Raw genomic sequence first — 19,567 nt, forward strand, 5'->3', positions numbered from 1 at the left:
GCCGGCCCGTGGCTACGTATTTATTTCTTTGTTTTTTTTTTTTGTTTTTTTGAAGCAGGGTCTCACTGTGTAGTTGAGACTGACCTGGAACTCACTATGTAGCCCAGGGTGATCTCGAACTCACAGCGATCCTCCTGCCTCAGCCTCCCGAGTGCTGGGATTACATTTTCAGTTTGTTAATGGTGTCTTCTGAGGAATAAAAATTAAGGTAAGGGCTGACAGTTCTTTTAAATATGGCTACCTAGGTGTCCCCACACATTTGTTGGAATGTGTCATTATGGTATCTTTTTCAGAAATCAACTGATCAGTGTGAGGATCTTCTGTTATATTGATATAAATGTTTGTCTCTACCAGCACCATACTATCTTAATTACTGTAGCTTTTTGGTAAATATTGATATCAGTTAGCACAAGTCTCCCAGATTTATTTATATTTCATATATATTACATACAAATTTTAGGATCAGCTTGTTATTTCCTACTCCAAAAAGAGACAGACAGACAGTAAAGGATTTTTAGTAAGGATCATATTGACTATGGAAATCAATTTGAGGATTTTAGCCTTCTTAATAATATTAAATTTTAATCTAGGAACATGCTATATCACTCCATTAATTTATGTCTTTAGTTTCTCTCATCAGTTTTTCTCACTCTTGCATTTTTTGTTAAACTTATTCCTAAATATTTTATGCTAATGTGAATGAGATAATTTTCATAATGTTTTGGGGTATAATAATACAGTTGAGTTACTTAGTAAGCTTACTTAGTAGTTCTAGAAGTTCTTTGTTGATTCTTTAGGATTGTTCTAAAACTAGGTCATGGAAATAAAGTTAACTTTACTTCTTTCCTTCTAATCTGGATGCCTCATTTGTTACTTGATTGTAGAACATTCGGTATGTTGAGTAAAAGATTTGAGAACAGATATCTTTCCTTGTTCCTGGTTTTAGAGTGAAAGTATTTGATCATTAACCACTGATTTTGATGTTAGCTATAGGTTTTCTATAAATGCCCTTTATCTTTTCTTTTTTTTTTGGTACTGGGAATAGAACTCGGGCCCTTGCACTTGCAAGGCTGGTGGCAGAACCACTGAGCTAAATCCCCAGCCCCACTTTTATTTCTAGTTTGCTCAGAATTTTTAATCATACTTTGATTGAATTTTGAACTTTTGTTTTATGGATTTTGGGATTTTTGTCTGCTACTTGGTCTACATTTTCCTTGTAGATAGCTTTTGTCCAGTTAATAGCTTATATCAGCTGAGCATGGTGACATAAACACCTGTGATCCCAGCATTCTGGAAGCTGAAGCAGGAGGGTTGCAAGTTTGAGTCCAGCCAGGGCAACTTAGCAATAGTAAGACCCTGTCTCAAAGAAAAGGCAGGGGGGTTGCAGAATGTAGCTCAGTACAAAGGCTCTGGGTTTAACCTCCAGCACCTAGTAACATCCCTCCTCTCAGAAAAGGGAAAGAAGGGCCAGGGCTTTAGCTCAGTGGTTCCACCACCTGCCTTGCAAGTGCAAGGTCTGGAGTATAATCCACTGTACCAAAAAAGAGAGAGAGAGATTACAATAATTTGGTGGGGATATTAAACCAACCTTGCATTCCTGAAATAAACTTGGTTTTAATGTATACTTTTTATGTGGTACTGGAAGTGATTTGCTAATAGTGTGTTACTAATTTGCATCATTTTGAGCGTTCTTGATTTGTAGTTCTGTTGGATTTTTGTTTGGCTTGGTATTCAGGTAATATAGGCATTTATAAGATGAGCTGTAAAATGTTCCCTTTAGTATTGTGGAATATGCTATATTTCATCCTTAAAATTGATACCTTCAGCATTGAGGCCATTTTGACTTGAACTTTTCTTTGTGGACTTTCTATTAAATATGTTTTCTTTCTTTCCTTTTGTTTTTTTTTTCCCCCTTTGGTACCGGGGATAAAACACAGGACCTTGTGCTTTCCAGATAGAATGCCTTTGAGCTAAATCCCCAGCCCCTTAAATAAATTTTCTTTTGTAATAATTTTAAATTTACAGAGGGTGGATGGGTTACGTGGTGGCACATGCCTATAGTTCCAGCACTCTCGAAGCTGAGGCAGGAGGATCACCATGAGTTCGAGGCCAGCCTGAGCTATATGATAAATTCAAAGCTAGCCTGAACTACATAGTGAGATCCTGTCTCAGAACAAACAACAACAAAAATTACAGAGTTAAAAAAATAATACAGAGCGTTTCTTTATATCTTTCATCTAGTTTCTTCTAGTGTTAATGTATTGTCATGATAACTGGTGCATTACTTTGGCGGGGGGTGTACCAGGGATTGAACATGGGACCTTGCATTTGCAAGGCAAGCGGCAGCACCACTGAGCCAAATCCCTGGCCCTGGTGCATTACTTTATTTATTTATTTTTCTGTTGCATTACTTTTAGTAAACTCCAAATTTTATTTAGTTTCTGGATTTTTTTCTGTTTGAGATTGGCCCCAAATTTACAGTCTTCCTGCCTCAGCCTCCTGAGTAGCTGGAATTACAGATCTGTACCACCATACCTAGCATTATTTAGAAATTTTCCAAATGTACTGCTATGAAAGAGAGAAGCCTATAACTTTCTTTGAATTTTTTAGAGGGAGTGGGTTTGGTTTTTGAAACAGAGTCTCCCTATCTAGTTCAGGCTAGCCTTGAACTCCCACCACCCTTTTTTTTTGGAACCAAGGTCTATGCATTTCAGGCTGGCTTTTTAATTTATTGAGATTTTTGGGTTTTTTTTATCTTATTGAGTTTATTGGTACTTCTTAGGTATACAGTACAGTTATATTCATCATTGGGATCTTGTACCCTTACATGACAGATCTTGGTTCTCATTTTTTCCCCATACCCCTGCCCTCCCTTCACCCCTTCCACTCTCCCCTATTTGGAAAGAGTTTGTTTCCATTTTTTCCTTTTCTCATAATTTTTCTTGTCCCTTATTTCCTTTCCTCTACCTTTCCCACTTCCCCTACACCTTCAGCCCTTTTCTTCCTATTTCACATTATTGGTGTTTTTTGTTTTGTTTTTGCTTTTGAACCCAAGGCCTTCCTACTGAGCTATTTTGAGACAGTCTCATTCATTTGCCCAGGCTGGGCTCAATTTTGTAATCCTCCTACCTAAGCTTGGGAGCCCAGAGATACACCATATCAGGCTAAATATTGATCCTTTTGATGCACTGATACTGTATTTAGGAGCCTTTTTTGTATTTGGGGAGTGCTGAGGATTGAATCCAAGCACATTGGCTATGCAAGTGCTCTACCAGTGAGTTACATCTACATAAGTTTTATTTTTGAGACAGTGTTTCACTAAATTGTGTAGGCTGGCCTCAAACTTTCAGCCCTTTAGCGTTGGCCTCCTGAGTAGCTGAGATTAGAGACCTGCACCATCACCACATCTAGCATTATTTAGAATTTTTCCTAATTCTACAATGGGAGAAAAGACCCTATAATTTTTTTCCCTATTATCCTTTACATGGTTTTAGTATTCAGATTTCAGTGGCTTTATAGAAAGAAATATATGGTATTTCTTTCTCTTTTCTTTGAAAGTGTTTGCAAGACTGAAATTATCTTCTCTTTGGGAATCTTATAGAATTTGCTTATAAACCCATCTACGTGGGTTTTTCTTTATATGAGGCTTTTCTATTCTAGTACATATTGAAACAGTTTTAACAGTTAGTGATTTATCCATTTTGTCTTAAGTTTTCAATTTATTGGAATAAAAATTCTGTTTCTGTTTTTACCAAGCTTGACATTTAATTCAGGTCTTTTACAGGAGTTATTGCCTTGAACATTTTTACTAATACCTTCTTTACTAATACCTGAAATATAACCTCGATCTGTTTACTGACATCACCTATAATTAATACCTGTAACAAATTTGTCTAGTATTTAGACATATTTTAATAATGACTCCATTCAGACCTTAATGTCATACTTAAAGATGTTCATTGTAACATTTTTATTCTATACGAATACTTATTGATAATGGATTAAATTAAAAAATAGAGGTTGGGGATATAGGTAAGTAGTAGTAGAACACTTGAGTATCTTATTTAATGTATGTGATATCATCTAAAGGATTTGTGTATATAGTCATTAGAAAAGAAAAAAGACAAATGAACTTGAGGACATTTATGCTGAGTGAGATAAGCCTGTCACAAAAAGACAAATACTGTATGTTTCCATTTATATGATACACTTTGAACAGTTAAATTCATAGAGACAGAAAGTTAAGTCTCCGAAAGTCTAGAGGCGGTGGGTCAGGAGTTACTATTTATGGATAGAGTTTCAGTTCTGTAAGATGAAGTGAGTTCCAGAGATAGTGCACAACAATATGAAGGTAGTTAATACCGTTGAACTACATACTTCAAAATGCAAAGTTTACATTATGTGTATTTTACCATAATTTTTAAAAAATAGACAGGGGCTGGGGATTTAGCTCAGTGGTTCTGCCATCTGCCTCACAAGCGCAAGGACCCAAGTTTGATCCCCAGTACAAAAAAACAAAACTAAAAACAAAAACAAATAGATAAGAATAAGCTGAGCAGGGGCACATACCTGCAATCCTAGCACGGAGAGAGGCTGAAGCAAGATGATCACAAATTCAAGGTCAGCCTGGACAATTTAGCAAGATGCTGTCTCAGAGTAAAACAGAATGGGGTTATAGTGCACTAGGTTCATTACCCAGGACTGCCAAAAAAAGCATCGTGAACACTGCATGTCGAGTGTAAGTGAAAGGATAGAAGGAAGGTGATACACTTACTTACATTTATAGTCTATCTTTAGCAGAAAAGAGACTGATAATATTGGTTGTTTGGGGCAAATAACTAGAAGCAAAGATGGGAAAGAGACTTAATATTTTACTATGCATGTGCTTTTTATAGTGTTTGAATTTTTTTCATGTGATTCCCCTCCCATACCTGGGATCAAACTCAGGACCTTGCACTTGCCAGGCAGGTGCAGCACCACTGAAATATAACCTCGATCTGCCACATGATTTTTAAAAATTAAATGATACATAAAAATTGTACACATTTATAGGGTTCCACTAATATTTCAGTATATGTATACATTGTGTTGTGTTTAAATCAGAGTAAACATCTCATAAGATGTATCATTTAGGTTGAAAATTTGAAAAAGCCTTTTTTTTAAATATCTAATAAAGGGGCTGGGGCGTTGCTCAGTGGTAGAGTGTACCGGTATACTGTGTGAAGTCTTAGGTTGAGTCCCTGGCACCTTCCCCACGTGCATGTATACTGTTATTTATAGTCACCCTGCTGTACACTAGAATGCCAGAACTTTTTTCTCCCATCCAGCTGTAGAGCTTGGTACCTAGTTATCAACCTTACACATACTCTTGTTTCCTTCTTATCTCCCTAGCCTGTGGTAAATACCATAGTTTAGAAGTTCACCTTTTTAAGATTCCACACGAGTGAGATCATGAGGTATTTGACTTTCTGTGTCTGGTTTGCTTCACTTAATTCCCATCCATATTGCAGCAAGTGAGGGAATTTAATACTTTAAAAAAAATAGGGTCTCACTATGTAATTTGGCCTGACCTTGAATTTACTACGTAGCTCAGGCTGGCGTCCAACTTGAAATAATCCTCCTAACTTGAAATAATCCTCCTACCTCAGACTCTTGAATGCTGTGATTATAGGCATGTACCACCATGCATAGCAACAACTTAATACTTTTTAGTTGTTAAATAATATTTCCCATTGTATATGTGTACCACATTTTCTTTATCCATTCATGAGTTGATGAACACTTAGGTTTATTTTTTTTATTTTATTTTATCTTTTTTTTTGAGACAGGGTCTCACCACGTAGTTGAGACTGACCTGGAACTCACTATGTAGCCCAGGCTGGTCTTGAACTCACAGTGATCCTCCTGCCTCAGCCTCCCCAGTGCTGGGATTACAGGCGTGCACCACCATGCCTGGCAGGTTTGCATTTCTTTGCTGTTGTGAATAGGGGTGCAGCTATCTTTAATATACTGATTGAATTTCCTTTGAATATATACTTCATGGTGGTGTTACTGGGTGATATGGTTATTTGAATGTTTTTTGGTTTTTTTGTTTGTTTTTGTTTTTTTGAGATGGGGTCTCACTATGTAGTTGAGACTGAGCAGGAACTCACTATGTAGCCCAGGCTGATCTGATCCTCCTGACTCAGCCTCCCGAGTGCTGGGATTACAGGGGTGCACCACCACACCCAGCTATTTGAATGTATTTTAAAAGCAAGAAAAAAAACTGAAAAATGAATGCCTTCCTCAAATATAGGACAGGTGTTTTACTTTGTTTTTGTTTTGTTTTGGTTTTTGGTACCAGGGATTGAAGTCGGGTCCTTGCACTTGCGAGGCAGGCGGCAGAACCACTGAGCTAAATCCCCGTTATTTTGTTTTTATGGTATTGGAAATTGAACCCAGGGGCACTCTCCCTGAGTTATATGTATGCCCAGGCCCATTTTTTAAAAAATTCTTGACTGGATTTCACTGAGTTGCCCCAGTGGGACTCAAACTCATGATCCTCCTGCTTCAGCCTTCCACGGAACTGGGATTACCCACATATGCCACTGCACCCCATTTAAAACATGTTTTGAAGCCTTTTCCACTTAAGTCCAGATAATAAAATTATTCATATATCATATACATTGCTCTTTGAGAAATACACACACATACATGGTATATGTTTGTTTTCTGCAAGATTGAATTATCAAATCATTTTGTATCCTAACTTTTAAAACTGAATGTCATTCCTACGTGTTATTAAAATATCCTTTCTGAGGCCGGGGAGTTAGCTCAGCGGTTCGGTGGCCTGCCTTGGAAGTGCAAGGACCCAAGTTCAGTCCCTGGTACAAAACAAAACAAAACAAAACAAAAAAACAAAAAAGGATCCTTTCTGAGCTTTTTTTGGTTTTTTTTGAAGCGGGTTCTCCTCTTACAGGTTAGGCTGGCCCTGAAGTAGCCCAGTTTGGCCTGGAACTCAGAAGCAGCCTCCCTAGTGCTGGGATGACAGGTGTATGCCACCCTGCCCGGCTGGCTCCTCCTTTCAGAACTTCTGGGCTTTGCTTGTCTGATAGTTTATTTAATTACATTGGTAATTCAGGACATTTACATTTTTTTAACATTGTTTTCTTTTGAGGAGATTTTTTTTCTTGTTACTGTTATTCTTCTTTATTTTTTTGTTTTTATTTTTTTATGACAGCATCTCATAGTCCAGGCTGGCCTTAAGCTTAGTGTAAAGCCTAGACTGGCCTGAATCACAATCTTGTTGTCTTAGCCTCCCCTAGTGCTGAGGTTACAGACTTCTGCCACCATGCCTAGCTTATTATTTTCTTTGGAGCGGGGGTTGGTACTGGGGATTGAACTTGAACTTGCGAGGCAGGAGGCAGAACCACTGAGCTAAATCCCTAACTCTATTTTCTATTTTTAATATATATTTAAATCTTTGAAACTGTACCGGTATCATAGCTGCTAACCACATGTGCCCATCTAAACCTAAATTAAGTGAAATTTAAAGGGTCTGTTATCATCTAGAATATAGAAAAAACTCATCATTATCGGGTAGCTTCTACTAGAAGCGGCTCACCAGGTAATCACTTGTTACTGATTTGGGGTTGCTCACCCCTCCTTCTGGAGTTGGATTCCAGGTTCTTCTCATCTCAAAGAATTAAACAAAATGAACAAAAGCAGTGGCAAAGTTTATTTGAAGAAATAAAAGCAAAAAATAAACTGGCTCCGTAGAGCAAGCTTGGGACAAGTAAAAGAGGAAAAATAATGGGCAGGGGATTTAGCTCAGTGGTTCTGCTGCCTGCCTCACAAGTGTAAGGACCTGGGTTTGATCCCTGGTACCGAAAAAAAGAGGAAAAATGAAGATAAAAGTACACCCAGTGGTGGGCTACCATGAGGAAAACCAGGATAGCAAGCCCTTCTTTGCAGCTATGTCCTAATCGAGGAAACTCACCAGAACATCTACGTAGGGTTCCTGAGAGGCGCGCTGGGATCCTATGCCTCAGGCTGATTTTGGGTCCAGGCCAGTCTGCTGAAAAGCTGCAAGTCTCTGGACAAGTCTGTGGGCAGGGTTCTGGGAACTATTCTGCCCCTGGGTTGTAGAATCTTGTGATTAGGTAGGTCATGCTTACTCCCCAGCCAGCTTTGCCAGGCCCTAATCTCATATCTCGTTATGTTTTTATCTTGATGTCTCCCTCAAAACCTCCTGTGCTCCAGGCAGGGCTTTTTGGAATGTGACTGGATTGTGAAGGCTAATGGCTGGCTTGCTCTTAGGAGGTCGGGTGTGACCTAGAAGGGAGAGGTGTATCCCCTTTCCTAGCTGCTTCCTTCATGCTCTGCTTTCTGGCTCCCAAGATGTGAGCAGCCTTTCTTCGGCCCACCTCCTTTAGCTATGCAGCCAATCATATGAGGACTGAAGCTTCCAAAAACATGAGGCAAAATAAACCTCTTCTTTAAGTTGCAGGTGTCATATATTTTGTCCCAGTGACAAGGAAAGTGCCTAAAACATTTTACAATTTAACAATGAAAAGACAAGCTGGGCATGGTGGCACACACTGGCAATCCCATCACTCAGGAGTCTTGAGGCAGGAGGTTCGCCATAAGTTCAAGGCCAGCCTGAACTATGTAGCAAGACCCTGTGTTTAAAAAGAAATAAAACAGGGCCCGGGGATTTAGCTCTGTGGTGCTACCACCTGCCTTACAAGTGCAAGGTCCCAAGTTTGATCCCTGGTACCAATAAATAAATACATACATGCATACAAACAAACAATACAACTTTAAAATGGGCAAAGAATTTTGATAGACATTTCTTTGAAGATGATTTGTAAATGGCCAATACATGAAAAGATGCTCAACATCATTATCATTGGGGGAAATAAAAATCAATATATTCATTGGTATGTCTGTAATCAAAATGAAATAAACAGGCACTCCAGCACTCTGGGAGACTGAGGCACACAAGGCCGGGGCAATTTAATGATCCTGTCTCCACAAAAATATTAAAGGCTGGAGATGTAGCTCACTCCAAAGGCCCTGGGTTTAGTCCCCAGTACTGCAGTAAATATATATATATTTTTTATTTTAAATGCAGTAACTGGGCATGGTAGTACATGCCTGTCATCCCAGTAAGTCAAGGCTGAGACAAGAGGGCCATAAGTTAGAGGCCAGCCTGGTCTACATAGTGAAACCCTGTCTCAAAAATAAAAACAAAACAATTACAAATGTTGATGAGTATATGGAGAAATTTGAACCTTCATAAATTGCTTGTAGGAAGCTTTTATAAATGAGGTGAAGACGGGTTGTAGGGGTGGGTGGGGAAAAAAAGATACATCCTGTACAGGTACAAATTGTCTATGATGAATGTTATTGTGTATATCTAAAATGTACCGATAAATGTTTTACTTAAAAAAAATAAATTGCTTGTGGGAATGTAAGGTGGTTGCAGTCACATTGGAAAGCAGTCTTTCCATTCCTCAAAAGGTTAAACCTGGGGATGAGCATGGTGCTATGACCCTGTAGTCTCAGCACTCAGGAAACTAAGGTGGAAGCATCACTTGAGCCCAAAATTCAACTATGTGTGACCTAGCAAGACCCAGTCTCAGAACGAAAAGAAAAGTAAAGAAGTCTTTATACATGCTCACAACATAAATGAGCCACATCTGAAGCACATATGGTATGCTGCTACTGCTCTTTTTTTTTTTTTTTTTTTTTTTTTTGGTGTGTGTGAAATGTCCAGAATAGGCAGACCCATAGATACAGACAATTACTTCTTGCCTGGATTGCTAGGAGGGAGAAGGGGAATCACTGCTAATAGGCATGGTGTTTCTTTTAGAGTGAAGAAAACATTCTGGAATTCAATAGTGAAGATAATTGTACAGCCTTATGCGTAATTGAAAAGTATAGTGTGTTTTTAAATTTTTAAAAATTATAGTAAGAGCCGGGCGTGGTAGCACACGCCTGTAATCCCAGCACTCGGAGGCTGAGGCAGGAGGATCAGAGGCTGAGGCAGGAGGATCGCTGTGAGTTCGAGACCAGCCTGGGCTACATAGTGAGTTCCAGGTCAGTTTCAACTACATAGTGAGACCCTGTCTCAAAAAAGACCCCCCCCAAAAAAAAAATTATAGTAAGAGACACGTTGCCATTAATTCCCCTTAAAATATTCCCCCTGCTTTGTGGGGGGGTGTACTGGGCCTCGAACTCAGGACCTTGTGCTTGCAAGGCAGATGGCAGAACCACTGAACTGAACTGAATCCCCTGCCCCACCCCTGCTCTTTCTGAAGCAGTTCTGGAAGTCCTCCTTCATGAGTGTCTTTAGTTTGTGCTGTTGTGGCTGCCTTGATGTCCTGAATTCATTCAAAACATTCACCCTTTCGTGATCATTTGAACTTTGGGAAGAGGCAGAAGTCACCTGATGGCAGGCCTGGCAGATAAATAAGGTGGATGAGGACATGCTGCAGTGTTTTTATGAGCCTACATTTCTCCTGGGTGGCATACCTCAGAAAGGCAGTGACAAAAGAGGGCTTTCAGAACTGCTTCACAAAGAGCAAAGGGCTAAGTGAGAGGGAGGGCCAGGCATGATGGCACACACTCATAATCCCAGCACTTGGGAAACTGCCGGGAAGATCATTGCAAGTTCAAGGCTGGCCTGGGCAACATGGCAAGTTCAAGACCAGCCTGAACTATTTAGCAAGACCCTGACTCAAAAATACAAAAGCAAGGGAAAGGCTTTTGAGGGTTATAGATGGCAGTGTGTCTGAAGAGTGAATTTATGGTATGTGTAGTATACAACAATTAAAATGTTAGCTTTAATTCACTGAAATTTAGAATTTATTTCCTCAGCTGTACTAGCCACATTCCATGTTAACTAAAATGCCAAATATGGCTTGGACAGTGAAGATGCAGGACATTTCTGTCGTCAGAGGTAGTTCTATTGCACAGAGCCGTTTAAGAATAAACATTTTGGGCTGGCGATATCTCATTGATAGAGTGCTTGCCTAACATGCAGGAGGTCCTGGGTTCAGTCCCCAATACAGGAGGAAGAAAGGAAATATTTTGAGCTGTGGATTTCACTTAGTAGTAGAGTACTTGCCTAGTGTGTATAAGACTTGAGTTAAATCCATAGCTCTGAAAAAAAAAAATACTTGATTTAATTTGTTAGCCATGTCTCATTTTTTAAAGTTGTACAAATAATTCATATGTAAATTATTATAAAAATTTAGATCTAAAGTAACCCACTTTTCCATAGACTTATCACCTGTCCAGGTACCTTCTCCATGAGTAAGCACTGTTTCCAGGCGTGGTGACACATGCCTGTAATCCCAGCATGTGGAAGGTTGAGACAGGAACATCCCCCCCCGCCAAGTTCAAGGCCGGCCTGTGCTACGTAGTGACTTCAAAGTCAGCCTGAGCTACATAGCAAGGCCCTGTCTTAAAAAATGAAAAAAGAAACTGTCATTCATATACTATATACCTTTCCAGACTGTGTTGAGAAGTTTTACAAGTATGAAAAAAAAACAACCCAAGAATGTCTATCTCTATATTTAGATTATTTTCAATTGCTATTGATAATGTTTCTATGGTGATGTTTTTAAATAACCAAGCTCTCTGACACTCAATCCGAGTTCTCTTCCATAGGTGATGCTGGGAGCAGAACTCCCAAAGACCAGAAGGTAAGATCCGGTGGGTAAAGGAAGACTGAGAGGTACAGAGTTGAAATGGGATGAGACTTGGCTTGGTGTACAGCTCAGTACTAAAGCACTTTCCTAATACGTAAGAAGCACAGGCTTGGGATTTGGCTCAGTGGTTCCACCACCTACCTCACAAGCACAAGGTACAGAGATTAATCCCCAGCTCTGCAAAAAGGAAGTTTTTGGCTTGACCATTCATTCAGTTTAGTCATCAACACATTCACCCTGTGATCAGCCATGTGAGTTAGTCTTCTCTAACAGATATTACAAGAATGTAAAGCAGCACTGAGTGCTTTATGAAAGTAAAATGTAGGAAAGTTCAACTGGCAGAGATTAATTTTTAAACTCTTCCTAGGGAAGCTGGGGTGTTCGCAGTGACAGACTGCTGGCCTAGCATGCAGGAAGCCCAGCATTCAAACCCTGACACTGCAGAAAGAAAGAAAAAAAAGGGAAGAGAAAAGCTTCCTAAAGTTAACTTTATTTTAAGCAGTGCCAGGAATCTAACCCAGGGCCTTGCATATGTTAGGCAAGCACCCAACCACTGAAGTACACCCCAGCCTTTTGAAGTTATTGTTAACCTGTGCTACTAAAACTTACTTCCCTCATCTCCTTTCCTATAGCTCCGTGAAGCTATGGCTGCCTTAAGAAAATCAGCTCAAGATGTCCAGAAGTTCATGGATGCCGTCAACAAGAAGAGTAGTTGTCAGGATTTGCATAAAGGTTAGGATCAAGGACAGGTACAGGGAGGTGAATTCTTACAGAGATTTTTATGGGTAACTGGTTTTGCTTTAGAACTGCAAAATCCTTTTCCACTTCTATTGGTTTAACTCTGTGCATTCTATGTCCAAGGTCAGTATTGGATTATTTGTGATTTTGTTTTCCTTGTCTGATTGTTTTGTTGGTTAGTTGTGATTTGCCAGGCTCATTGTTCTTACTATTTGTCAGATGCCTGTTGTAGTGCTACTCATTTTCTGGTCTGTAATGGTGTTTTCCTGATACTATTCATTCACTTATTTACTTATTTATTATTTTTGTGGTACTGGGGATTGAACCCAGAGCCTTCACTTTTTTTGTTTGTTTGTTTATTAGTTTGTTTGAGACAGGGTCTCACTATGTAGTTGAGACTGACCTGGAACTCACTATGAAGCCCAGGCTGGTCTCGAACTCACAGCGATCCTCCTGTCTCAGCCTCCCAAGTGCTGGGATTACAGGCGTGCGCCACCACACCTAGCGGCCTTTACTCTTAAACTACATTTCCAGCCCTTTTATTACTTTTTCTTTGAGGCAGTCTCACTAAATTACCCAGGCTTGGCTCAAACTTGTGATCTTCCTGTCGCAGTCCTCCAAAGTGCTGGGATTGCGAGCATGTGGCACTCTACTTGTTTATCTCAGTGCCTTTTATTTCCCTACATTTAGGCTATTTCCATGTTCTTGAAATTAGGAAGAAATTAGGGAGAAGAGAGTAAGTAATTCTAACTATTATAAAAAGGTGTGAGAAAAGCTTTATTTGTGGAACGGAAAATGTTTTATAGCCTTTAATGAGTGGTAGTTGTCATTATTAATAAGGAGTTGTAAACATTGGATTGAAGTGAGGTCTTCTTGAATTGCATATGAACTTCATTTATTCAGGTTTCTCCTGTTAGCATAAATTGTTGAATATTCTATGTCTTGTGTTTTTGCCTTTGGCCAGGTGGGCAGCAGAAGTGGCTGAAGAGGGCCAAGGATTTAGCTCAGTGGTTCCGCCGCCTGCCTTGCAAGCACAAGGACCTGAGTTCAATCCCCAGTACCAAAAAAATAAAAAGAAGTGGCTGAAGATCAAATATTAACTACATTTTCACTGATGACTGTCACTGCTGTATTTACCGTCCCACTCTACCCAAAGCAGCATAATGCTTTGTAATAACTTTGCTTTCCTCTGTAGGAACCTTCAGTCACATGTCTGGAGAGCTGAGCAAAGATGGTGACCTGATAGTCAGCATGCGGATTCTGGGCAAGAAGAGAACCAAGACATGGCACAAAGGCACCCTGATTGCCATCCAGACAGTGGGTATGTTCCAGCTAGAGGGAGCACTAAAGATTATCAAACCTGTTGGTTTCTTGTTGATTGTGTCTTTTCCCCACAGCCTTTCTTTTGTCTCTCACACAGCAGCCAGGAGTTAATATAGAAACTGACAGTTTTTTTAAAATTTTGTTTGTCTTTCCCTTTTACTCAGGGTCAGGAAAGAAATACAAGGTGAAATTTGACAACAAAGGAAAGAGTCTGCTGTCTGGGAACCATATTGCCTATGATTACCACCCTTCTCCTGACAACCTGTATGTGGGCAGTCGAGTGGTAGCCAAATACAAAGATGGGAATCAGGTCTGGCTTTATGCTGGCATTGTAGCTGAGACACCAAACGTCAAAAACAAGCTCAGGTACCTGGAAGGAGGATTGTGAAGGGAGTAAAGGTTGGGAGTGCAACACCTGCCTTATTCATGACAACCTAGATTTCACAGTTACCTTTTGTAGTCTTAATTCCAGTGGCCAGAAACCCCTTGGCATAGAATTAAAAGGTACTAAGTTAGTGGCCAGAAACTTCTTTGTCACAGGAGTCGTGTGGGTGACCTTTTGCCATCCCCACCCACTTTTCTCAAGAAGAGAACTGGGATACGAGTGACTCGGTATTTTGAATATGGAATTCACACAGGAAGAGAGGAGTGTCTAAGGGTTGGCAGCATGCAGTAGGAAAAGAGGAACAAGAGTGAGTGTTTTTTCAAAAAGTGGGGCTGTATCAGTTAGAAGAAGGCAGGACTCCCAGGTCTTTGGGTGAGAAGGAAGAAAGTAGACTGGAATGTCTTCCCTGGAGTGTGTCCAGTTATCCAGAGGAATGAATCTCTGATTAAAGAGCTTCCTTAGGTCAGGCTAAACAGTAATTCCCAGGTCACTCACCTGTCACCCTCCTTTGCAGATTCCTCATTTTCTTCGACGATGGCTACGCTTCCTATGTTACGCAGTCAGAGCTCTACCCCGTGTGCCGACCACGTGAGTACTCCTTAGCTGTCAGTCTCCTCTTCGACCTTGGATGTCTTCTTCAGATTCCCAGTTGAAAAGCCCTAGTGCTTTTAGTGTTCCAGTCTAAGTCTGATGTTCTTTGGGAGATAGACTACTATCATCCATCTTTATAGCCAGGCCTTTGTAACAAGAGTAAGATACTAGAAGGTCATAGCTGATATCCTATTATAGATGTGCTTTGATTTTATTTCTAAGTGATTCAGGTTTGAGAAAGTGTTACTACTTTTCCTAGTTTCACCTAACATTTCTATAAGTTTGTAGTCTACATAACGTTCCCTACAGAAGCTATGATAGGCAGAGGTTCACCGTGTCCTCTATACTTGTGACTTTGGCCTGGGGACAGACTGCTACAGAAGCAACTATTTTTAATTGCAGAAGAATCAACTGACACTGCTGTGTTGCACATTTAGAACCCTAAACAATCTTAGGAAGAGAAAGACAAATTTACTTGTTAACTCTGTGGTGTCGTCTGGTTTCTTTTGTTTACCATTAAACTTGTATCAACAAATGAGGAAGAATATCCATTTGAATTTTTATAAGGAGAAACATCCAATCACCAATATTTGTTGCTAGATTTTTACTTGACTTGTGTGTACTTCTATGAGGTTCAGTACTTAAGTACTCTTGGTTTTGCTTCCCTTGAGGTTATGATGTCTTTATTTTTTTCCTCTATCTCACCTTGAAGAAATACCAACTGTGCCCCTTTCAGCCTACTTCCCTGTCACAACATGTGTTGCCTGCCCTCTCTCAGCTCTCCTTCTTCCCTGGGACAGTGCAGAAGACCTGGGAGGATATTGAAGACGCCTCCTGCCGAGACTTCATAGAGGAGTACATCACAGCCTACCCCAACCGCCCCATGGTGCTGCTCAAGAGTGGCCAGCTTATCAAGACCGAGTGGGAGGGCACCTGGTGGAAGTCCCGAGTGGAGGAGGTGGACGGCAGCCTTGTCAGGATCCTCTTCTTGGTAGCGTTTTGCCCTGAAATTTTCTAGGCAAAGGCCAAGGTGGGATTAGAGGGTAGACGTAAGAGACAATAATGCGGGGCTAGCTGGGTGTCATAGTGTATACCTGTAATACCAGAACCTAAGAGGCTGAGGCAGGGGATCACTGCAAGTTCGGGACAAACTTGGGCTACATAATGAGTTCAAGGCCAGCCTGCCCTACATCAGGAGATCCTTTCTCCAAAAAAAAAAAAAAAAAAAAAAAAAATTTTTTTTTTTAAATAATATTGGGCATGGTGGCACATGCCTACAACCCCAGCATTCGGAAGGCTGAGGCAGGAGGATTGCCAGGAGTTTGAGGCCAGCCTGGGCTACACAATGAGTTCAAAGCAAGACCCTGTCTCAAAAAAAAAAATGTTTAAAAATGTTTTAAATGAGGGAATGTGGATAAGCACTTGTATAGCATGCCTGAGGCCCTGGGTTCCATCCCCAGCAGTGCCAAAAAAAGCAGAAGTGAGGATTAAATATTTTATCTCTATTTCATAGCATTCCTCTTTCTTATTCTCTTACCTGTTCCTACTGCTTTGGTCAGTTTTTATCTTGTCCTTCTTTTCTTTGTTGTTCTTGTGCAGTTGACTGTTGAAAATAAATTCTCTGAATTTTATTGTAGCACTGATCTGCACGGTTTTCACACACACACAGCATGCACACCCCAAACTAGTCACATTGTGTATAGGTACAGTGAAGGCAACTACTGCCATTTTTCCTAGGGTTACAGTTTGGGTGTGATAATAAGACAAAGAAGATGACTCAAGGAATTGGAAGTCTTTCTGATCTTTCAGATTTTGCAGATGGGAACCGGAGTAGTGGTGTACGCCTGTAATTCCTGCGTTGAAGAGGCAGGGGCAGGAAGATTGCCTTCTATTTGAAGCTAGCCTGGGCCTTATAGTAATTCAAAGCCCATTTGAGATACATAGCAAGACCTTGTCTCCAAAACAAACAAGCAAACAAAAGTTTCAAATGGGAGGACAAGAAATGGGAGAGGGGTGAAGAGAATTAAAGATGTCTCGTGTGCACGTACCAAGTCCTCATGGAGAGTGTGCCCCTACACACTGCCAACATGTGCTACTACAAATGTGCAAAGAACAAAGCTCACTTTCACTCTTTAATCTCAAGGGAGGTCTGTATATTTCTTCTTTCTACTCCTGATACCTACCATGGAGCTTGGCACATAAATTTATTGAGTAGACCGCAAGATTTCCCAGAGGTGCTACGTTGTCTATATTCTCCACGAGTGACCGTTGGCCGGACTCTGACCTTTAACTCGTTTCTCCTCACCCTCCTTCCTGCCTCTCAGGATGACAAAAGATGCGAGTGGATCTATCGAGGCTCTACACGGCTGGAGCCCATGTTCAGCATGAAGACATCCTCGGCCTCTGCGCTGGAGAAGAAGCAAGGGGGACAGCTCAGGACACGTCCAAATATGGGTATGACCTGGAACGCACTGGGAGGGAGAGGCGGGCACACCACCAAGGGGTTTACTGTCCTGTGTTCACCAGAGTGACACTGGAGGCACTGGAAAAGGATCCGAGCCCTGAGTTGTTTCCAGTAGGGTGGTGGATTTGTGGTGCCGGCTTGGGTCAGCGTGGTACAAGTTCTCTCTGTCGGTCACATAAGAACGCCTGCTTTGTGTGTTACTTACGGCCTCTTTTCTTTCAGTTTTATCCTGTTTTGATTGTTTATGTTCCGATTAATCACAGAATATATTTTTCAAACTATTTACAAAAGTACAATCAATGAGCTAAATTATCTGAGGCAAGAAATTAAAAGTCTTAATGTCAGTCAAAACCAATAGATGCTAGCATTCCCTCGCATTGGAGTAATGAGAACTGATGATCTTAGCACTTGGAATGTTTCTGTTGCTACTTTTTTTATAATCACCAAGTTGCTGCTGCCAACCTGCCTGTGCTGCTCCCCACTGCCCCCCAGGATTGAAACCAGGGCCTCCACACAGTAGATCCCTAACTCTTATTTTTTGTTTGATTCAGGGTCTCACTAGGTTGCCCAGGCTGGACTCAAACTTGCGACCTCCCTGACAGCCTCACAGAGTGCTGCTTTTTTTCCTATAAGTTGAGAATCAGGAGTGTGAACAAATACAGCGGATAAAGCTGTCACCTTCTCGATGATCACTTGCCTTATTCCTGTAGGTGCTGTGAGGAGCAAAGGTCCCGTTGTCCAGTACACCCAGGATCTGACGAGCAATGGAACCCAGTTCAAGCCAATGGAGCCCCCACAACCTACAGCTCCACCCGCTCCGCCCGCTCCACCGCTGTCCCCCCAGGCAGGTGACAATGAGTGAGTGCTGTTCATTCTTTTTTCTTCAGTTTCTTTCATACATTTTCTGCATCCCTTACTGTATGATCTCTTCTCACATCTCCTAGAAGTTTAGAAAGCCAGCTTGCTCAGTCACGGAAGCAGGTAGCCAAAAAGAGCACATCCTTCAGACCAGGATCTGTGGGCTCTGGTCATTCTTCCCCTACATCCCCTGCACTCAGTGAAAATGCCCCTGGTGGGAAACCTGGGATCAACCAGACGTTCAGGTGAGAAAAATCTCAGCTTCTGTGGGCGGGCTGGCAACACAGACTTACATGGTCACTGTTTTAGGGCCAGCTGCTTGGCTCCGAGGGGCTTTAGGTTGTGATGGTGAGGCATTTAGATTTAAAAGGAAGCTTTCATCTTAGAAGTGTAAACACAGAAGAGAACTGGATTTGAAAATGGATGCCTAGAAACACGGTGTCTCCAGGAGTCATTTGTCAGAACCTCTCGTTGAACATGATGCCATCGTTGCTACAGTAGAAAGCAGGCCCCACCATTTCTTCATTTATTCGACACAGGGATAAAAAAGCCTTGGTAGAGCCACACAAGGCACTGCCTCCATAATTTATAGACAGGAAAAGGTAGACTGCTGAAATAGCAACTTCTCGATCAGTGAAGAGTAACCAGGGAGTTTCATGGCCCAGGTTAGGTAAGACAAGGGAAGATCTCACTATCTTGTGTGTAGTTTGAAAGACGAGAGAAAAGGCTTAGCGAGCTGGGGAAAGTTGCACCGCAGCGGGGTCTGTTGCCTTCTGATCTGATCTCTCGCATCCCATTTGCAGATCACCTTTAGGCTCAACAGCCTCCACCCCGGCTCCCGCTGCTCCCCCAGGTCCTCCAGCCCCACCAGCCTTCCATGGCATGCTGGAGCGGGCCCCAGCAGAGCCCTCCTACCGAGCCCCCATGGAGAAGCTTTTCTACTTACCTCACGTCTGCAGCTATACTTGTCTGTCTCGGGTCAGACCTATGAGGAGTGAGCAGTACCGAGGCAAGAACCCTCTGTTAGTCCCACTGCTGTATGACTTCCGGCGGATGACTGCCCGGCGCCGAGTCAACCGCAAAATGGGCTTTCATGTTATCTATAAGACACCTTGTGGCCTCTGCCTTCGAACAATGCAAGAGATTGAACGCTACCTTTTTGAAACTGGATGTGACTTCCTCTTCCTGGAGATGTTCTGTTTGGATCCCTATGTTCTAGTGGACCGAAAATTTCAGCCCTACAAGCCTTTTTACTATATTTTGGACATCACCTATGGGAAGGAAGATGTTCCCCTGTCCTGTGTCAATGAGATTGACACAACCCCCCCACCCCAGGTGGCCTATAGCAAGGAACGGATTCCAGGCAAGGGTGTTTTCATTAACACAGGTCCTGAATTTCTGGTTGGCTGTGACTGCAAGGATGGGTGTCGGGACAAGTAAGTTGGGGGGAGAATTGTTTCCCCTGCCTCCAACTTCATTATGATTTCCTTTTTCCTCTTCCTCTGCCTT

General features: G+C 41.5%; 1 protein-coding gene across 4 annotated transcripts in view; it reads left to right on the forward strand.

Annotated features, from left to right (window-relative positions):
- The window catches only part of Setdb1 (SET domain bifurcated histone lysine methyltransferase 1), a 36,217-nt gene that overhangs the window by 4,093 nt on the left and 12,557 nt on the right, over positions 1 to 19,567 (forward strand). For 3 of the 4 annotated variants that reach the window (XM_010616442.2, XM_010616443.2, XM_010616444.3), the window contains exons 4-13: positions 11,659 to 11,693; positions 12,332 to 12,431; positions 13,633 to 13,758; positions 13,925 to 14,126; positions 14,660 to 14,733; positions 15,537 to 15,727; positions 17,061 to 17,190; positions 17,911 to 18,058; positions 18,145 to 18,303; positions 18,862 to 19,494. In XM_010616442.2, coding sequence (XP_010614744.1) covers positions 11,659 to 11,693; positions 12,332 to 12,431; positions 13,633 to 13,758; positions 13,925 to 14,126; positions 14,660 to 14,733; positions 15,537 to 15,727; positions 17,061 to 17,190; positions 17,911 to 18,058; positions 18,145 to 18,303; positions 18,862 to 19,494 — 1,798 coding nt within the window. The remainder of the gene's footprint in view (positions 1 to 11,658; positions 11,694 to 12,331; positions 12,432 to 13,632; positions 13,759 to 13,924; positions 14,127 to 14,659; positions 14,734 to 15,536; positions 15,728 to 17,060; positions 17,191 to 17,910; positions 18,059 to 18,144; positions 18,304 to 18,861; positions 19,495 to 19,567) is intronic. The other variant, XM_010616446.2, reaches the window with a different exon arrangement.

This window comes from Fukomys damarensis, unplaced genomic scaffold (genome assembly GCF_012274545.1).
Source record: "Fukomys damarensis isolate Sample0158 unplaced genomic scaffold, DMR_v1.0_HiC HiC_scaffold_33, whole genome shotgun sequence".
In the NCBI taxonomy this organism is placed as follows: Eukaryota; Metazoa; Chordata; class Mammalia; order Rodentia; family Bathyergidae; genus Fukomys; species Fukomys damarensis.